This window comes from Neovison vison, chromosome X (genome assembly GCF_020171115.1).
Source record: "Neovison vison isolate M4711 chromosome X, ASM_NN_V1, whole genome shotgun sequence".
Taxonomy (NCBI): domain Eukaryota; kingdom Metazoa; phylum Chordata; class Mammalia; order Carnivora; family Mustelidae; genus Neogale; species Neogale vison.
In genome coordinates, this window is record NC_058105.1 from 93388892 (window position 1) to 93408035 (window position 19144).

Sequence of the window (19144 nt, forward strand, 5' to 3'; positions counted from 1 at the left end):
CTAACAGGGATAGGCTCATGGAGATAACTCCATTCTATCTGTAAAACCAAAGCTCAAGTTCAAGTTTCATACATGACAAAGGGCAACTGTATTCTCCTGGGGAGTAAGTGGATACTGTGGGTGCCTCTCCCTGGATCCCACAGCTACTGGGAATACAGGCTGATCTCAGTTCACTGCAGTTCCTCACTAGGAATGGTCCTTGGACCTGCCTCACCCAACCCAAGGCAACACCGGTTCTCAGAGGGCAGCTAAGGAAGGGATAGAGGCCCGATCCCTTGTTTCAGAGGGGACCAATTCTGAAGGGCCGTCCCAGCTCCCCCCTTCGGATCTGCTGAGGCCTCAGTTGCAATTACTTAGTAGGTCAACTTCTGCCCACTCTTGCCTTGCTCAACCCCCTGAGCTATATTTCCTGAGAGCCATCCCCAATAGCTTCTGCCCCTATTCTCCAATCTTGTTTGTTTCCAGGGAATCCAATCTAAGAAAAGGAATGAACCAAGACAGAGGGTGACTTTGCCTCTGCCATACCAGTAGAGGCCGAAATGTTACCAGAGAGCTGGCAACAAATGCATAAATCCCATGATGATGACCTGAAACAAATCTTAGAAGTCATCGGGTGCAACCCACCCTCTTCCAGATGGGGAAACTGACACAGAGCCACAGTGATCGGCTCAAGGCATCAGAAGCTCCTTAGGTGAGAAAGCTGCCATTAGACTCCACACTGATTGTGACCCAGTCAGGAACACAATATTCTAGCATTTGATCAGCTCCCAGGAAACCCTGATAGAATGTGAAAGTCAAAGGGAACTGTGAGAATTTGGGAGTCAGTACGAGGTAGCCTCGTAAGCCCATCCCTCATTGACTAAAAAGAGGAGCCAGTTCTGCATCAGGGATGGTAGTGCACTTTATTAACAAACAAAACAGTACCATACGGGCAAAATCATTACTTCAACAGCAAAACACACACATATGCATACTCCCACATGTAGCACTGGGGCACATTTCAGACAGAACATTAGGCACCAAGTTCACAATCAAACTAAACAGAGTTCACGATCCTTCGGTATTTTCTCTTCAGTGCGGTTCAAGACCTTCTTTAACAGTTGTCACAAAAAGGTTACCTTTTTAAGTTTAATTCTCAACCTTACTGTGGAGTGAGGCCCACGCAGCCTTCAGGACTTTGAAGCAGATGCCAGGCTCTATCAGCTGCTTAAACTGCCTCTAGTTTCTTGGGGTGGAAAGAAAGGCCTATAGGATCTTGGTGGTGGACAAATAAAATGGTGGGAGTTCTCAGCTCTGATTTCGCATCTCAGCACACCTGGAATAGCATTCATTTTTAAGCTCGATCTACAGTTTAATCAACAGTTTAATGGGGCTGATCTCATTTGGGTAAATTATTGGTTTTCTAAAAAGTTTGAAAGGAGGGTAAATTACGTACTCAGGAGTCCTTCAGCATTAAATACAGATAATGTTAACAACCTCCTTACTGTTAAAACTGCTGCCAATTAAGAAGCTGAAGTCAGCATTTCCCAAAAGGTGTGTCAGAACAAAGTTAATCAGTAAGTGAACAGAAACAACTGAAATAGATCAGGGCTGTGATTTCTCCAAGCAGTTTGATATAATAGGCACCAACTCCTTATGGACTGGAGCATATCCAAGATATTACCCAAACTCCTAGTTAGCCAAAACACTTTTCAATTACAAAGAGTGGCGGAAAAATCCTGCTCTTTGCTCTTAGGATAGGCAAAACTGGAAACCTTAAGTCCTCATTATCAGGGTCCAGAGACTTGTGAATTAATAAGGTTAATTATGTAAGAAACTTGGGTTGATTTTCCCTGGCAATCTTTAATTCTCATTCAGTAGAAGATAGGAGATTAGGTTAAGAGGTATTAGGAGATAATAAGGGTATGAAAATCCTGAAAATGGGAAGAGCAGTATGAGAGAAGAAGCAGTAGATTCACCAGCTATAAAACAATCATGTGACATTCAGTAGAGGTGCATACACAATGGTATCTATCACTCTCTTATAAAATTATAAAATGATCAAGACACATAAGGATTGACCTGATTAATTAAAAAAGGTAAACTGGAATGAATCTTATTGAATAATATGTGGAAGTATACCCAGCAACATCTTTATGTAAAATTTTTGGTCCACAATAGAGTAAACTTCAGCTATCTAGAAACTTCTTCTAAAATGAAATGCCTCATTCATCAATGATATGGGATAAGGTGAACTCTGTATCCACCTGTGGACCCAAGTCCACTGAGCCTTGTCAACTGTCTTTGATCACATTGGTGTTGACTTTTCCCCCTAGATGCTGAAACCTCTGGAGGGGGCTTTAAGAAATCTGAGTTTTTTAAATGGTGAAGGCCAGAAAGAGGTGGGCACTGCTCTGGGTGCATATTACTCCTAAAATAGAGAACTCAGTCTTCATATTAAAACCACTCAATTTCATGTCTGTTATAAACTTAATAACTAAAGTCAGTGAGATTATAATATAAAGCCCCAGTTTCCTTTCTCTATTTGATAGTCTCGACAAATAGCAATCAGAATTTATCATGTGTATTTCAGTTCCTGTTTGAAAGAGATCAGCATGTTAATATTTACTCAAAGGTAACTCCGTCAATCAAGTTAACGGATCTGCTTAATTCTACTGTGGTCTTAGGAAAAAAGAAAAAAAAAATACACCACTAGGGGCCTTCAGACAGTCAGGGTCTACCTGAAAAAATAAAAATACTTTTTTTAAATCGGCAGAGGAGGTTATCGTGCTGTCTAGCCATCTTCCAAGAGGAAGAGAAAATGCCTACTATAGTCAGTCTCCTGCAGTGCTCACCAGGAAGCCTTCTGGGGGACAGTCCACCACAAGTCTGCTCTGCTTTCCTGGGGAGCTACACACAAGTCACATCAAGTTGCCTGAAGTCTAGAGACTTCACAGGAAGAAGTGGCCAGGATGACCCATAAGATGTCCCTCAATGGTCTACACCTCCATTGTTTTCATTTCTTTTTCACTGCCTCCTCCAAAGGGGGAGCTGCTCATCCCCAGGCTCAGCCCCACCTCTTGGCTCTGGGCCCACGCTTCCCTGTTTCCCAAGGAGTGAAAAGGACGGTCTCGGGCTGGGTCGCCTCCTATTCAACCTCTACAAAGAGAAAGTGAACCGCTTCATTTCTGCAATTATTCGGCGTTTCAGTTATAAAAGAGCAAAACAGGACACAGAAATTGTTTCTCATCAGCATTTCAATCACATATCTTGAAATTAGGGAGCTGGTCACAAGGTTTTATTCTACCAGCCAACACAAGTTAGATGACACAAGGCAAAGAATGTGATGGAGCTTTGATCTTACTGAAATTAACGAGGTGATTCTTTGGGTGGTTTTACGTTGACACCAACTGAGACTAAACTTATGGGTGAAAACCAGTGCATTTAAAGATGGTCCAATGATACGGCCTTTGCCAACATTTTGCTTTTGATGATGCTGGGAAAAGAGTAAGCAGAAAGCGTGAGGCCGAAACCTCAAGATCGTGTCAGCAGCCTGAATTTGTAAGCCACAATCCACAGGGCGGTGACTGATGTGGAGAAGCCAATGATCTTCAGTAGGCCTGCCACGGAAGGGAGGTTCCTCTCCCAGAAGGTGTGGGTGATCTCCATAGCTGGAACATCCTGGATGGATGAGTAGACAGCGTTAGCAGAGCAACTCTCGTTCGCCTGGACAAGGGCAGGCAGAACATATCCACCAGGCCTGAATGCAGACATACGCCTGACAGTGGCATCTACAATGACCTTAAGAGCTAGAAGATGAGAGTCAAGAGCTTTACATTCGATCACTGGCCCATGGAGAGGAAGCCGCGAAACTCACCTTTGATTCAGGTTCCTGGACTCTTATGTCTTTTTTGGCCACCTTCCCCAAAGCATTCAAGACCTACAAGAAAGTGACCATGGTGTTACGAAGTGAGCTTCTAAAGTCCGCAAGGACTTGGCCCCATGCGCCATCAAGGAGTCCCCCAGGAGTGGAGGGAGTGGCAGAGAAGTGGATGTGCACATTTATCTGTGTCAAGAACCAGAAAGGCCCAATGCCAAAACCACCACCGGCCTCAGGCAACAGTGATGTCCTCCCTGCCTTACCTCTCTAGCCGCCCGTTCACCGGCTTCTACTGCCCCTTCCATGTAACCGCTCCAGTGTGTAGCTGTCTCTGTGCCAGCAAAGTAAATCCTGCCAACCGGTTGGCGAATGACCCTTTGAGAGAACAGAGAGGTCACGTACAGTTACTTGGGAAGGCGCAGAAGGTCACTGAGCCCACTGCTGCCCTTATTTACCCTAGATAAGACCGCGCAACTCAGATCATTTCCAAAACTCTTGTGTGGCTCAGCCAAAGGTGAAAGGCCCCTCCCTGTTCCCTGGGCCTGTGCCCACGGATATGAACTTTCAAGTCAGAGAGAATTGGGCTGTCAGATCATTAGTCACTAACGGTGACACTGACCTTTTCCTAGCCAGCTAGGATCAGAAAACAAGAACACACATGAAATCTATAATCATATTTCTTGGCTGTAGGGTTTCCTGTTTGTAGTCCATTCTACTCCCAACACCATTTTTCCAAAGGGGTGCAGTCTTCACGAGAGGGGATCCGGCAGCAGACCCGAGCCAAGCGGGCACTCCCAGGGTATCAGGAGGAAACACAGTGGTGAATGGGAAGACAGGAAGAAGAACTGATTTCCAGCAAAGAACAGACCCGAGGGATTAGAAGTCTGTTTGTCTTAAAATATCCATGTCTGTATAGTTAGCTTTTGTGAATTTATGTGGAGATTGGCTGAGGACAGGGAAATGGGCCTTCCCTTCCAAAGAGGTCTTGGCAAAGAAAACCACAGAAGCACTGGGCTGAATGGGCAAGTGTCCCCTCCTAGCTCATCAGCTTTGAAACCGACCACATCTGCAGCCATTCTCATCCACTCTCCCGAGTGACACACCCTGTACCCGCAAGGTCTTCTCGCCTTTTTCCAATTCAGAAATCTCTGGTTTCATCTGTCCTTGATTCTAGTTTCCACTTCTGGGCTTCTACTCTTCCTTCCGAACTATTCTAGTTCATCAATCCCATTATCACTAACAAAAAGACTATTTGATTCAATATATTAAAAACAAAGAAAAATCTTAGTGAACAAGTCCCTCTTTCTCTGTGGACACACGTGAGCTGGAGGTAACGTTCTAGCTCAGCTCCTCTGGGAACCTGATGGAAGGTAGCCTGCCACGGATGTTACCCAGTGACACGCTTATGCCCAAACGCCTCTCCTCCTGCCCCTCACTTGGATAATGGCATGGGGGCTGGGAAGGCCATCAGGAGTTGCAGACATCCAGCAGGAAGCTCTGTCTTTGGGCTTCCCTGAATCCATGCAGAGACCCCCTCCTCACAGGTTAGCTGTCCATGGAAGGGACAGCTCTGCCGAAGACGAGTGGCTGCAGTGAGATGTCTGCAGCCAACGTCTGTAGGCAGAGATGGGCACCCAGAAGCCTAGGGTAGTCGCGTGAAACTCGATGTCTCATCAGGCTCAAGAAAGCCAGTGGGAGGACATGGAAGCTTGCAGAGTGCTCATATGGAGCACTGACAGAGGGAGCACTGACATCTGAAATCCTCACTGGCGCTCTGCTATTTTTCTGTGTGCTGATGGCTAAGCTCCTACTTACCAGCATCTTGATTCTCCTATGGACACCCAGAAATCTACACACTAACTACGGGGCATTTGAAATTGGAATGCTGACTACTATTTCTATAATTTCCCCCAAACTTTGCTTATGAATTTTTGTGGTGCATAAAGGGTGCCTGGGTGGCTCAGATGGTTAAGCATCTGCCTTCGGCTCGGGTCATGATCCCGAGGTTCTGGGATCGAGTCCCACATTGGGCTCCCTGCTCAGGAGGGAGCCTCCTTCTCCCCCTGCCTGGCGCTCCCCCTACTTGTGCACACGCACGTGCTCTCTCTCGGTGACAAATAAATCTTTAAAAGAAAAAAAGGTTGGTGCATGTCTTGGAATAATTAGGATGGTGTCTGGGTCATACCTGCCATAATGCGTCATGATCCCAGGGGGGAAGTAGGCAGTGTAGCAGCCCCCGGAGTACTGTTCCTCGCACCAGTTCTTCTCTTCATAATGCACCGGCTGCATTTAGTAGGGAGAGAATTCCAAAGGAAAGACAAAACTGAAACACTACCGGTCAACCATGAAGGCTCTTGTGTGTTTGACTTTAACAAAAGTTTACGTTAAAAAAAAAGATGGCCCTGTTTTTCTTTTTAAGGGGAAACAGGACCATACCAAGTAAATGGCCTTCAAGGAGGTATCAAGTGACAAAACATGTATACTTTGACTTTTTTGACCTCTTGATGAGGGGAAGCATGGAATATTCCAGCATCTGAGAGAGAGGGCGCTGCCATGCAGACTCTGAAATCTTTAGTCTAAGTCTACGGGAAGCCCCAGCAACAATCAGATTCTGGAAAGGCCTGCTCAAATCTCTGGATTCTCTAAACTAACAGACTTTACTTCCCCATCTACTACAGCTGAAAAAAAAAAAAGGTGGAAGGGAGGAGGCATAAGATAAACACAATGCAGGAGTGCTTGGGTGGCTCAGTCAGTTGGGGGTCTGACTCTTGATTTCGGCTCAGGTCATGATCTTGGAGTCCTCGGATGGAGCCCAGCATCAGGTGCTATATACACAATGCAGAGTCTGCTTGTCCTTCTCCCCCTTCTCCTCCACCCATCTGCACAAACCCCTCTCTCACTATCTCTAGAATAAATAAACAAAATCTTAAAAAAAAAAAAGGTAAGTATAGTGTCAAGAAAGGCTTTTTTAAGAGCCATTTCTCTGAGCTGGGAAAGTGAATGATGGGAACCCTGGTAAAATGGGGACAATTAGAGATGAATAATGATTTCTAAGAGACTTGAGAGAACCTTCTCTGAGTTCTTCCCTAAGGGAGTCTGTGAGTTTTTTGTTTGAACAGTTCAGAGGTAATCCCCTGAAAGAGCCCCCAGCTAGCTAATAGCATCTTCAGATAGAATTTCATTCCCATTATCCCTTTCGATGGTGGACTGAAAGCACTGGAATCCCTACGTGAGCTGTGAATGAACTGTACAAATGGAGAAATCCATTAGTGTGGCTTTGACATGAGAGAGTCTAGATTCTGCCCATCCTGTCGAGCATACGCTAGAGTGCGCTCACCAACAAACAAGGATATATTTGGGATTTTGCTTCAGAGCAGTCAGTTGATTTTGATGGGAGGGCAGGACCTCTGTTCTGGGAACTGATCTCACCCACCCCGGAAATACCTGTGACTCCGGGCCCTGATTGCAATTGGCTGCCAGTTATCCAGGGAACACGAAAACAGCCCAAGGAACTGCTGCATCAGAAATTGCATGCACCTGATGGCAGCTTTCATTGGCCTTTCTGTGACTAAAGTTAATCCTCCAGTAAGCATATCCTTTCATAAGATTCTCTTCATAAGACTGTCAGGAAACCAGACTCTGCTTTGCTTTACCACATAGAGCAAACAGAGCAGAACCTTCCAAGGATTAAAGCTGAGGGTTTCTTACTTGTAAAGCTTCTTGGGATCCTAATACTTTGGCATAGAGCTCACAGATCTTCTTCTTCCTGTAAAGAAGAATTTTTAAAATGTTAAGGAAGTAAAAACCGAGGAGTAGAGAATAAACACAGTGAGTTTACTCATTATCATTGGCTCTCGCCCATGAACCAGATGTATTAAGGAAAATCTAAAATCAGTGGTAACTACACAACATGAACAGTTCCATGAATCTCTGCACTCGGGTCAATGCTCTATGCCTCAATACGGTCATCCGATTTGAAGACGCAATAGAATTTTCCTTCTATAGTTTTGCCTCTTTTACTACCCAATATCCTATCTATTCAAGATTCAAATGGGGAAAATAAGATTCAATGAAGTACACTCGGTATAGGAAATGATGCTAAGTCACTTTTCTGGAACACGTAGAATTCTAGAATAATCCCTTTTAGGAGTCCACAGTCCAGATGACAGTGTCTTTTAACTATCCTCTACTTATGTTTTACCTGAAGCTCATTTAATCTTTTAAGTGTAACATAAAATATGCCACACCATGAGAGGCCTACAGTCATTCTACTCTAGTCATCAGGCATGTGACAGAATGGTCTACAGTACTTCCAAGGAATGTGCTACACGATGTTACCTCAATCAGTCTTTGGCTACCCTCATAATCCATTATGTAAATGACTATCACAGCTCATGACATGTGGTAGAGCTTAAAAAAACAACAGTAACTCACTGATCTAAACGCTCCTTGAAACAGGTATTTTTAAACTCACAACCACTCTTGGGGAAATTAAAAAGTGCTAATTTACTAAAATCACCCCCTTTTCAAAATAAATGGTTCAATTTCAGGATTTGTTTGAACAGGTTCACACTGGGCCAGTTATATGCTTTGGTATTTACCTACTTTAATCCTTATATAGTTTCAACATTGAAACTGTTCCAAAGTATTTGTTATGAGCTAATGAACAACTGGGGGGGAAATGTGCTAAAAAATGTGGTGCAGGGTTTACCTCGAATCTGAAAGGCAAGTTCTGAAAGGTGAGGGGACAAATGGCCAAAAATGAGAAGAGGGGGTAAAGGAGGGATGCGAAGGTTATATTTACTAGTAATAAAAGAAACAGAGGTTTTTAAAAATGATTTTAAATTGCTGATTACATTAGAAAACATTTTTAAAACACGTCCTCCATTTCTCTGAATGGAGTGAGACAAAATCGAACCTTATAAATTTGTCCAAATGCTCACATTTAGAAACTTGTGGGAACACAACTTTCATTTCACGGAGATGCAGTGTTAAATCAGGAACAGGAAGTGAAATCATAAACATGGTGGCAATTAGCTAATTACCACTGTGTTCCCACAGAAGGTTTTCAGAGACAAAAGGCCACTGGTGAGGTGATGTCCTAGAACATTTAGGTAGCTCTATAAGTTTCAGTACAAACAAGAAAAGTTGGGTTTCCTTAAAGGAGCTGTTCCTACTGCAGATGAATAACCATAAAGGAAAGGCAGAACTGGAAGAAGTTTCCAGACTACTGTCTGCCTCTGTCTCTCTCTGTCCAATCCAAGCCCCTTATGTCAAAAATAAGGAGGCTGAGGCTCAATAAAAATGTACTGAATCAAAATTCATCCTCAGGGGCGCCTGGGTTACGCCGCTGCCGCCGGCTCGGGTCATGATCTCAGGGTCCTGGGATCGAGTCCCACATCGGGCTCTCTGCTCAGCAGGGAACCTGCTTCCCTTTCTCTCTCTCTGCCTGCCTCTCTGCCTACTTGTGATATCTCTCTGTCAAATAAATAAAATCTTTTAAAAAAAAAACCATCCTCGGGATAGTAGCCTCTTTTCTACTCTATGATGAGAGGACAGATTCTTACCTACTTCAAGTGGGTGTTACAAGGGAATTCCAATATTTGAGAGTCCATCAGAAAACAAATATATGGGGGCGCCTGGGTGGCTCAGTGGGTTAAAAGCCTCTGCCTTCAGCTCAGGTCATGATCCCAGGCTCCTGGGATCGAGCCCTGCATCGGGCTCTCTGCTCTGCAGGAAGCCTGCTTCACCCTCTCTCTCTGCCTGCCTCTCTACCTACTAGTGATCTCTGTCTGTCAAATAAATAAATAAAATCTAAAAAAAAAATAAATTAATTAATTAAAAAAAAACATATATATGGATAATCATTATTCTAAAGGTTTAATGATGCTTAAAGCTTATTTTCGGGACATGTGATAAAATCCTTATTAAAACAGAATGAAATTTAAAATCCAGTCAACTTACCTTGCAGTTAATTTTTCATGCATGGACAATAAGCCACTTACAATAGAAATGGAAGTCATTATTTACTGTATTTTATAGTTATCAGGTAAGTCAAGGATGAGTTCATACAAATTCATTAGGAAGTCATCTTCCCCATCCCTTCATCCCATGAAAATGTAAAAATATTTGGAAAAGTTAGGTAAATCAAAAATGTTATAGTTATGAAGTGATTGGTTAGTTGGGCTCTAAAAATAATAAAACATATTTTAAATGATGGTCAAAAGAGGTCACTGTGGAAATCTCTTGTAGTTGTGTTTACTCACTGGTTTCTAAATCTGGCTGCTCATCATAATCATTTAAAAAGCTTGTTGGGGGGACGCCTGGGTGGCTCAGTTGGTTAAGCAGCTGCCTTCGGCTCAGGTCATGATCCCAGAGTCCTGGGATTGAGTCCCACATCGGGCTTGTTACTCAGCGGGGAGCCTGCTTCTCCCTCTGCCTCTGCCTGCCTCTCTGCCTGCCTCTCTGTCTGCCTGTGCTCGCTCTCTCTCCCTCTCTCCCTGACAAATAAATAAATAAAATCTTTAAAAAAAAAAAAAAAAAAGCTTGTTGGGGCGCCTGTGTGGCTCAGTGGGTTAAAGTCTCTGCCTTCAGTTCAGGTCATGATCCCAGGGTCCTGGGATGGAGCCCCGCATCGGGTTCTCTGCTCAGCGGGGAGCCTGCTTCCCCCTCTCTCTCTGCCTACCTCTCTGCCTACTTGTGATGTCTCTCTCTGTGTCAAATAAATAAAATCTTAAAAAATAAATAAATAAAAATAAAAAGCTTGTTAAAAAATACAAAATACTGGGGCGCCTAAATGGCTCAGCGGGTTAAAGCCTCTGCCTTTGGCTCAGGTCATGATCTCAGGGTCCTGGGATCGGGCCCCGCATCAAGCTCTCTGCTCAAGCGGGGAGCCTGCTTCCTCCTCTCTCTCTCTGCCTACTTGTGATCTCTCTCTGTCAAATAAATAAAAAAAATCTTTAAAAAGAAATACAAAATACTGAAGCCCCACCCTTAACCTACCAAATCATAATCTACTGGCCTCAGAAAAAAACATATTTCCCAAACATTCTCTGGTAGATGTCAACGCAGCCCGTTCTGGGAATCTTGCTCCAGTCAAAGACACATTTGGAGTTCTACGGGTTTTGCCTTATAAAAACTTTTGAAAAGTTCAGCCACCGTGTGGAATCATAACCAAATGTCTACATCCAGGCTGGTATTTATTTTACTATTAATAAAGAGGGAAAGCAGGAAATCCAAAAGAAAATGTCAAGCTTAGTGTGGCATAATGAAAAAAAAAAGTTTGCGTTGGATACTATTCCTGACTTGTCACAAGCTAGCTGTGGACACCTGGACAAACCACTCCCTGCCACTGGACCCCAAATTCTTCCTCTTTTGAGTGAGTAGATGGACAAACAGTTCCCTCCCCCAAATCAGGTAGCTCAAACAAACAAATTCATGCGCAAATGTTGAAACTTCGGCAGCCTGAATTCCAAAGTCATCAAAGTAACTCTCTGCTGCTTAATTGTTTAATTAAGTGCAGAGAGAAGTGTACATCTGTGTGTGTCCCAGTCCTCTTCAAAAGCCTACAAAGGATTTAGGGTTACCCTCCAGGGCACACCTCCCCGCTCTGGAAACAGCCAAATGACTGTTTCCAGGTTAAGAGTTCCTGGTAAGATTTTATCTGAACAAAGGAAAGGATTCCAAGGCAAAACAAAACAAATGCAACAAGGCAGAAAGAGAAAGGCAGAAAGGAAGAACAAAAGCCACTGTCCTACAATGATTGTTTTATACTAGGAAGCTATCAGGAGAAGGGAACGTCAGAGCTGTGTCCTAGATAATCAAAAGGGGATACTTCTACGTACACAAGCGGCAGCAGGTTGAAACCCACACGCATGGCTTTGCTCCTCAGAAAAAGTACAGGTCAGAGAACCTTGGAAAAGGGATAATGGTCTCGCAAAGCGATCAGGACTCAGCCTCTAAAGCTTTCTGCACCACTAATGTTTCCTATCGGTTTTCTCCATCTACCCTACAGGGAAACCCTACATCTCAACCACTGTACAATAAACACAAATATATAAACCTAAATTAATTTATGCATACAGGCAAACCCTGAGTCAAGGGGACTTGTAACACAAAGGTTGCAATGGTGACCAAAGGTTGATTTTTTGGGATTTTAAGACTACTTGTGAGTCGTGGAGTTTTTCAAGATGCCATTATACTGTTGTTAGTGTGACCGGTACAAGGTGAAGCTAAGCTTTCACATGCGTTTCAGATGTCACTTCTTACCTGATTTCCTTATGGAGCTTGGCGAGTCGGTCAGCTTTTCGGGCAAGTATGAAACTGCAGAGAGAGGTTACATTTGAACAATTAGGTGACAGAAAGAGCTGCCTCCTCTTTTTTGAAATGTTCCTGCCTCCACCCACTCAGCATTGATGAACACTCCCACGCACTCCCATTATTTCCCTCTATGAGAGCAAATGTCAGGCTGCCTTCCACCGGCCTGTGTCCAAAATCCCTCTAGGCTGCGGGCTCCTAAGTAACTGGTCACCTCCTACTCAGTGTTTTACCCCCAGAGTTCAGCATGGCTCTTGGCATGTAATTGTAAATCAAATGTTAGTGGAATTAATGTTGCATTAAATGATAGCTTGGTAAGTGAACTTTGCCTTCGGCCAAAAATTTGATAAAAGCTGGAAAACCAAATTGAAGTATGTAGTTGTAGTGAATGCCATCATGGGCCCCCCAGAGTCCTCTTCGGAACCAAGCACTCATTACTCTGAGCTCAGGGCTGGACCCTTCCCCAGCCACTGCCTTCTGTAGAAGAGGGCTGCCTGGCTCCAGGTCCCGCCTCTCCCCAGAATGACCGGCCCTGGGGTGCGGTGGGTACCAAAGTCCACTCCTTCACGTCAGGTCATGATACCTATATAAAGGGCCATCCCAGTTCTAGAGTTCCCTGTGGTTTGGAGACCTCCGCTGGGACAACACTTGGAGCCCAGCCTCTTGCTCTGCCCAATCCTGATTCCTTCTCTTCCTCACAGGCAGTGACCAGGGCAAACACCCCAATGAACCCCTTGCACCCAAATCTCCATGTCCAACTTGGCTTCCGGGAAACTGGCCTAGCAAATTTAGCAACTCAGTAAAACTTGGTTATAATTAATCTGTAAATACTGATTATTACTAATTGGATATATGTTTTAAAGAACTGAGTCATGACAAGAAGTCCTTACATACACTATTATTAGAAAGCATTCACAAATCCCAATGAGCTAAAGGACACTGAAATTATTTCTCCATTTAGAGAAAGTTTTACACTTCTATTTCTTTGTTCTAGGCCAAAAAGACAAGTAGATCAGGACTGAGAATGCAAGAGCCGAACACAGATATTTCATCCTCTCCGTCACACCCAAATTAAACCGTTCCTCAGTTTGACTGGCAACTCCTTTAGAGCCGTCTGTTACTTGAGATCATTCTGGAGAGCAAGGATTACACAATGAATTTGCGTTAACCCAGAGAACAGTATTTCGGAGGAATCTGTGGACAACCTAAGGTATTTGAACTAATCAACTCTATGGGATATAGTCATAATTTTGCTTGATTTTAGACTGTTACATAACGGCTTACTAGTAATGATTCTGGTTAAATTTTAAGTTTATGCAAGAATCTGTCATTTTGAGTCTTACACAGGACTTCAGTGAAAAATCACCAATATTGGATGAAACATTAAATGATTTCGATCTTGGGTGCTTCTTACAGCTCCTTCTCTAAAGGGCAGTTCGTGGTGACCATTCCTGCCAAATTTCAAAACGAGAATGCAACAACAACCCCTTTGATCCACCTCTAACTACAGAAAACTATTCTTTAACTTGCTCTGGGGTTTTATTGAGGAAATGAAACATGCTGCTTTGGGTTGGGGACATTTCATGACTCTAAAGTACACGGTCCTCTGTAGTTGCCAGTCATCACAATCACAGCCTGGACGATTACCACCCCTGTCCTCAAGGCTTTCCTTGCCCAGAGCAAAGATCAGGGTGGAGACCAGGCACTATGCGGTCAAGAGCAGGGCGTAGGCAATGGTCCAGATAGAAGAGATTAGAGTATCACTTTTTAGGAACTGCCTAGCTTTGCGCAGTGGCAGTATCGTAGCCAATGAGGTTTATCCGAGGCGCGATTATTGCTAATTTAGGAACTGCCTAAATAACCCCATTCCCATCTGGAAAACTTGTGCCAAGTCTATCCTGGCTAATAAAGCCAAAGAAAGCCCAGAAAGGCAGATGCCACAACATCTAACTCCCGGGGCAAGAAGACCATCAGTGCCCTTCCAGCCACAGCTGGGTTGGTCTTGATGGTCTCCTGAGACCCCTATGTCCACATTCTGTTTTCCTCTGGCACACAGAAGGTGATGGCAAATGGCCCCCACAATCTGTATCCTTTTTTGCCCAGTGGGGTTAGAGATGGAGAGGACGAGCTGGTCCTGAGTTCATTGCGCTGTGAGCACCGCCCTTCCCAGGGAGGCTGGGGCTCGTTCTGATGGTCTGCAGCCAGAGACGTGCTTACAGGACGACTCGTGGGCAGTCCGGTAGAGCCGCCTGCTAAGTCCCGGGTCATGGGTCGGCCTCTGGTTTTGTAATTTCCCCTCGATGATGCAATGTGCATGAGCTCGACTCTCCCCAGGGGCAAGGGGAAAACCACAGTTGTCTGGAAGCCACTTGGCTCTTACAGAACCCTGCTGTTCTGCTGTCACGTGGGAGAATAAACAGCTCTTTTCTTTGCGGAGCTTTGAGAAAGGGTCCAAGGCAGAGGCGCTCCTTAGCCACTCCTTTGTGAAAGTACTGCTTGTTGTCTGGACCTTTAGGCCCCCAGCAACAGAGGGGCTGCGGGCAGTGGGGGCTGGGAGAACAAGAGAAGAGCTCTCCTCTTCTGGACACAGAACCAAACCCTGGACCATCTCTAGCAAAGGACAACTGGACGTGACCTATCACAACAAGGGACATCCACTTGAGGCCTGGTTATACCTCCAACTGCACCTCCTCACTGGTCACCGGTCTCAGAACCCTGGGTAACAATTAACGTATTCACACTAGTGGTGTAGTGATGTCTGGAATGAAGAAGAGCCAACGGTCCAGAAACCCTAACTCTGAAAGGCTTTACAGAATAAAACAGTCAATTCTCATTCTAGATGAGTGTGGACATTCTGGCCCTGGGCAGGGTTGTCTACCCTTACCGCCTGTCTAGCTGCTTCCTTCACTCTGTCCTCAAGAGTTGCACGGGGGAAAGAAAGAAAGAGGCACAAGTTGAAATAGCGTCAGTTTTTGTAAAGTTTCCCAGAGTTCTATGCCACATACTGCACATCAACAGTTTAAAGTACGGAAAAAGATATATTCCTATAGGGTTATCTACAATTGCTGGAGCTCGAGTGCATACGCTCTGCCAGCATCCACACCAAGACGCCCACACAATTTAGGAAATGCGAAGCACCCAGCTCTAACCTACCCCATGATAGCGGGCAGCGATCCATCTGGTTTGGTGTCATCCAGGGTTATTGAAATTGGAGCTTCCTCATCCTCAATGATCATACAACCACAGTAATCTTAATAAGGAAAAAAATCAAGAGGAGATTGACATGGACCTCATAGAAGATTTAGGAAAAAAATTATATATAGATAGATATATAGAGAGGTATATACATACACAGATACACACACATACACTGTATAAAACTCTTTTGCTAAGAGGAAGGCAAATCTCAAATAGTCTTTGCCCCAACCCTAGAAGATATTTCCTTTTTAAATACATTAACTACACAAAGATGCCTGCAAACAGACACATGGAAAATGACCTATCTTGATGACCTCTACATAAATGTCATGTAGGACCAATGCATGGCTCACACCGTACTGAGGGCCCGGAGCCCTGCAGCACACAGGGAAAGAGGCTTGTGTCAGAGGGAATCACCCCGAGGAGCCCACGGAAGAAGCGGGGGAAGAAATCCTTTGAGGACCAGGTTTACCAACAAGAGCAGCCTTATCCACTCAGGCCCTGCCTCAGCTAGTTGGCGCACACATCCTGACAGGAGGTCTCACTATCACCACTTGAGGTAGGGAGACTGATGCTGAGTGGTGAAGTGTCACAGCCAAGGCCACTCAGCTAGTAAGCAAGCGAAGCCCAGGATTGTGGGACTTCAAAGCGGCGCTCTTCCCCCAGTGCTCCTGTGCGTCACTCTCTCATTTAGAGAAAGGAGCAGGACGTATGCCAGCAACCAGGGTCATGGTGCTACCCTGCCACTTGGTGGATCTCTTCTTTCCCTTTCATTGACAGCGAGGGCTCTTGGGGTCCTTCTGTGTTGCACCAGGGGTTATGAAGTGACGGACAGACAGATTTCTGATCCTTTCTCTACCAATTTAAAAATACTTATCTCTGTCATCTTTTTTCTGGCCAGGGTCTACCAGAAGGTCCCTAAAGAGAGTGTGGTCCCTTGACTTAACACAATTTAAACATGAGCAGATGCAGCCTACCCTTCTTCTTCCAGAAGGCCTCCTTGTAATACATCATGCACTTAATGATGGCTCCCATCGGGAGACGTTGGATTAATTGGTTTCTCTCCGATGGAAGTTCAGGTCTAAAGTGGATCTTGGCAGTCAAAGTTGGCGGGATGGCACTAATTACGTATCCACACTAAAAGACACAGACACAGAATACCACCTCAAACGTGTGAGTCTCAGTCTTTACAGAGGGGAAGAAACACCATATTTATCATTTAGAATGACACCACATATAAAATGAGGCCCCTGTGACGCAGCACAACAGAACAAGGCAGGTCAACTAAAAATGGTAATTTAGAAGACAGAGTTGGGGCCATACTAGCATTAATTACACCACTGCTTGGATGGTATTTAGTTAGAAGCTGCGGAAGACACAAGGCCTATTTAATATATGTTCCTTGCGACTAGGCTGAATTACCTCGTAAGTTTCATGATTCAGCGTCTCGATGATGATGTTGTCACCTGACTGGTCCACATAGGTGACAGGGCACCTCAGCTTCACTCTGTTCCCGAGGCGTTCCATTATCCGTTCACTCACTTGACCCGATCCACCCACAAATTTCCGTTCCTATAGAAGGCAGGCAGGCAATGAGGACTATAAACATCAAAATACTGATCACAATAGCTTAGAAAGTAAAATACAAGTCAAAAGAAGTAATGTGGAATTTCTAAGTATAAAGCTAACTCAAAGATGCAACTGTCCTACCCTTGCTAAAGCTAAGGGTCAAATGGCTAATATCTCTTAGGGCCACAAGAACAACTTAGGGTGTTCCAAAGATCTTCTGAGGAGAGAAATTATTTACTTGGTGGATTAAGATACTACACATTGCACTATGGAACGGAGCCTGTCTGGAACATAGATGACTTTAAGTACCAGTTCTAGACGTTTCTGAAAATCAGTTGATCGTAGTAACTCAGCTTTTCCCACAGAGCTAGACTAATTTTATCCACCTCTCCTGCCCCCAAAAGGATGGACCCGAATTCCCAAAACCAAGTTAGTTCAAAACGAAACATTCTTAAGCTGTGAATTCATCTCCAGGAACAAGAAAAGGAAAGGAGAACTTTTGGTTTGGGGCACATTCATTGAAATGTTTTCAAAAATTCGTGTCTCTGATCCACTCACGTTTCCAGACACGGGAGCGGCTATTAAGATGGCACACTGGGTGAGGGCAGAACCACAAATGAAGTTACAGGTTGAGAACGGACACTCCATACCTGGCCCCCGTTGGTGACTGAGAATATCCGAGTGGTGCCTCCGCACTGCTTCACGTACCACAAGAACCACAGCGCAGACACCTCATAGGGCTCAGAGGTCACATTGATGTTCACGAAGAGCGATGCAAACTGCCTAGCAGTCCTGGTCGCATGACAAAGGTGACAGTCGGGTGTAAATACATACACGCTTCATGGGACAAGAGCTTTTTTTTTTTTAAAGACTTTATTTATTTATTTGAGAGAGAGAGAGAGAGAGTGAGAGAGGGGACCCTGGGATCATGACCCGAGACGAAGGCAGATGCTTAACCGCCTGAGCCACCCGGGTGCCCCAAGAGAACAGCAGCTTTTCAAAACACAATTCAGTATAGTTCAAAAGCATTTGCACTGTTTTTGAGGAAACAAAACAAAACACCCCAGAGGCTCAAGTTCTGAAGGAATGCATATTTTAACTCCTGGTGAAAAATAACCTTTTCCTTTGTTTTGAGAGAGTTATGGGTCTGCTCCAAATATATTAATTCTGGTACCGTCTAAAAGGGTCAAGATGCTGGTGAGGGATCGTTAAGGATACAGTTCTCATTTATTCGAACAACCGTCTTCTCTTCACCTGAGCGGCTCCCACCCTGCTCCAGTCCACCCGCATCCCTCACCTGGGTCACAACGGTGGTGGCTTCCTCCTGGCCATCTCTACCTGGTTTATGACTACAGCCCCTTCTGGCCCTTTGCCACACTGCAGCCAATGAAGTCTTTTGACAGTGCAAAACAAAACGAAAAAACTCCACTCGCAGAAAACCCTTCAATGGCATTCATGGCAAAAGGCAAAAACCCTGAATGTGGCCACTCTATCTTCTACCACCAGCCCCCTCTCTGACCTCTAATTACACTGCGTTCTCGTGGCATCCTTAGTGTCTAGGCATCCTGTCACAGCATGGCAAAAACATGTCAATCTCCCCACCTCAGGGCCTTTAAGAGCTGTTTCCTGTTTTCTCTACATGGAAAAAGGCATCCGCCACACCATCCACCCTTCATATCTCACAGCATTCACGGTGGCTCATTCCTGGAAGATACCGTGCCGTAACACCATCCTTCTTCCTGTCTCCTCTCTACTGTCACCGTAGCTCATTGCCAGAAAAGACGACCGCTACACCATGTATCCTTCCTGTAGCTCCCCCTACCACCACATACCTGAGGCACTGTTGTTCATTCCTGGAAGATACTATTCTCCTATGCTGTCTGCCCTCCCCCATCTATCCTCACCTATGTAGCTCATTTGTGGAAGCAACCTTCCCCACATACCAACCACACCTCTAGTCTCCTCCCATTCTACTATGGCTCATTCCTGGAACATACCATCTTCTCACACCATCCAACTTTCCTGCCTCCCCCATCCACAGTGGCTCATTCCTAGAAGAAACCATCTCACCACACTATCCACTCATCCTCTTCCTTGCCGTCCATTGTTGTTTATTTCTGAAACATATCATCCCTCAACACCATCCATCCTTCCTGTCTCTCCTACCCACTGACGCTCATTTCTGGAAGATACCATGCTTCC

General features: G+C 44.8%; 1 protein-coding gene and 1 pseudogene across 1 annotated transcript in view; one reads left to right on the forward strand and one right to left on the reverse strand.

The window, feature by feature from the left end:
- Nucleotides 1–879: 879 nt before the first annotated feature.
- LOC122896959 (amine oxidase [flavin-containing] A) overlaps nt 880–19144 on the reverse strand; it is a 69565-nt gene continuing 51300 nt past the window's right edge. Inside the window, exons 6-15 of the mRNA XM_044235067.1 lie at nt 17593–17734; nt 16796–16945; nt 16351–16510; nt 15329–15425; nt 12128–12181; nt 7568–7625; nt 6045–6142; nt 4123–4234; nt 3857–3919; nt 880–3660 (exon numbers count right to left, since the gene is read on the reverse strand). Of these exons, the coding sequence (XP_044091002.1) occupies nt 3514–3660; nt 3857–3919; nt 4123–4234; nt 6045–6142; nt 7568–7625; nt 12128–12181; nt 15329–15425; nt 16351–16510; nt 16796–16945; nt 17593–17734 (1081 nt within the window). The 3' untranslated portion in view covers nt 880–3513. The remainder of the gene's footprint in view (nt 3661–3856; nt 3920–4122; nt 4235–6044; nt 6143–7567; nt 7626–12127; nt 12182–15328; nt 15426–16350; nt 16511–16795; nt 16946–17592; nt 17735–19144) is intronic.
- LOC122897740 lies at nt 13956–14078 on the forward strand (annotated as a pseudogene).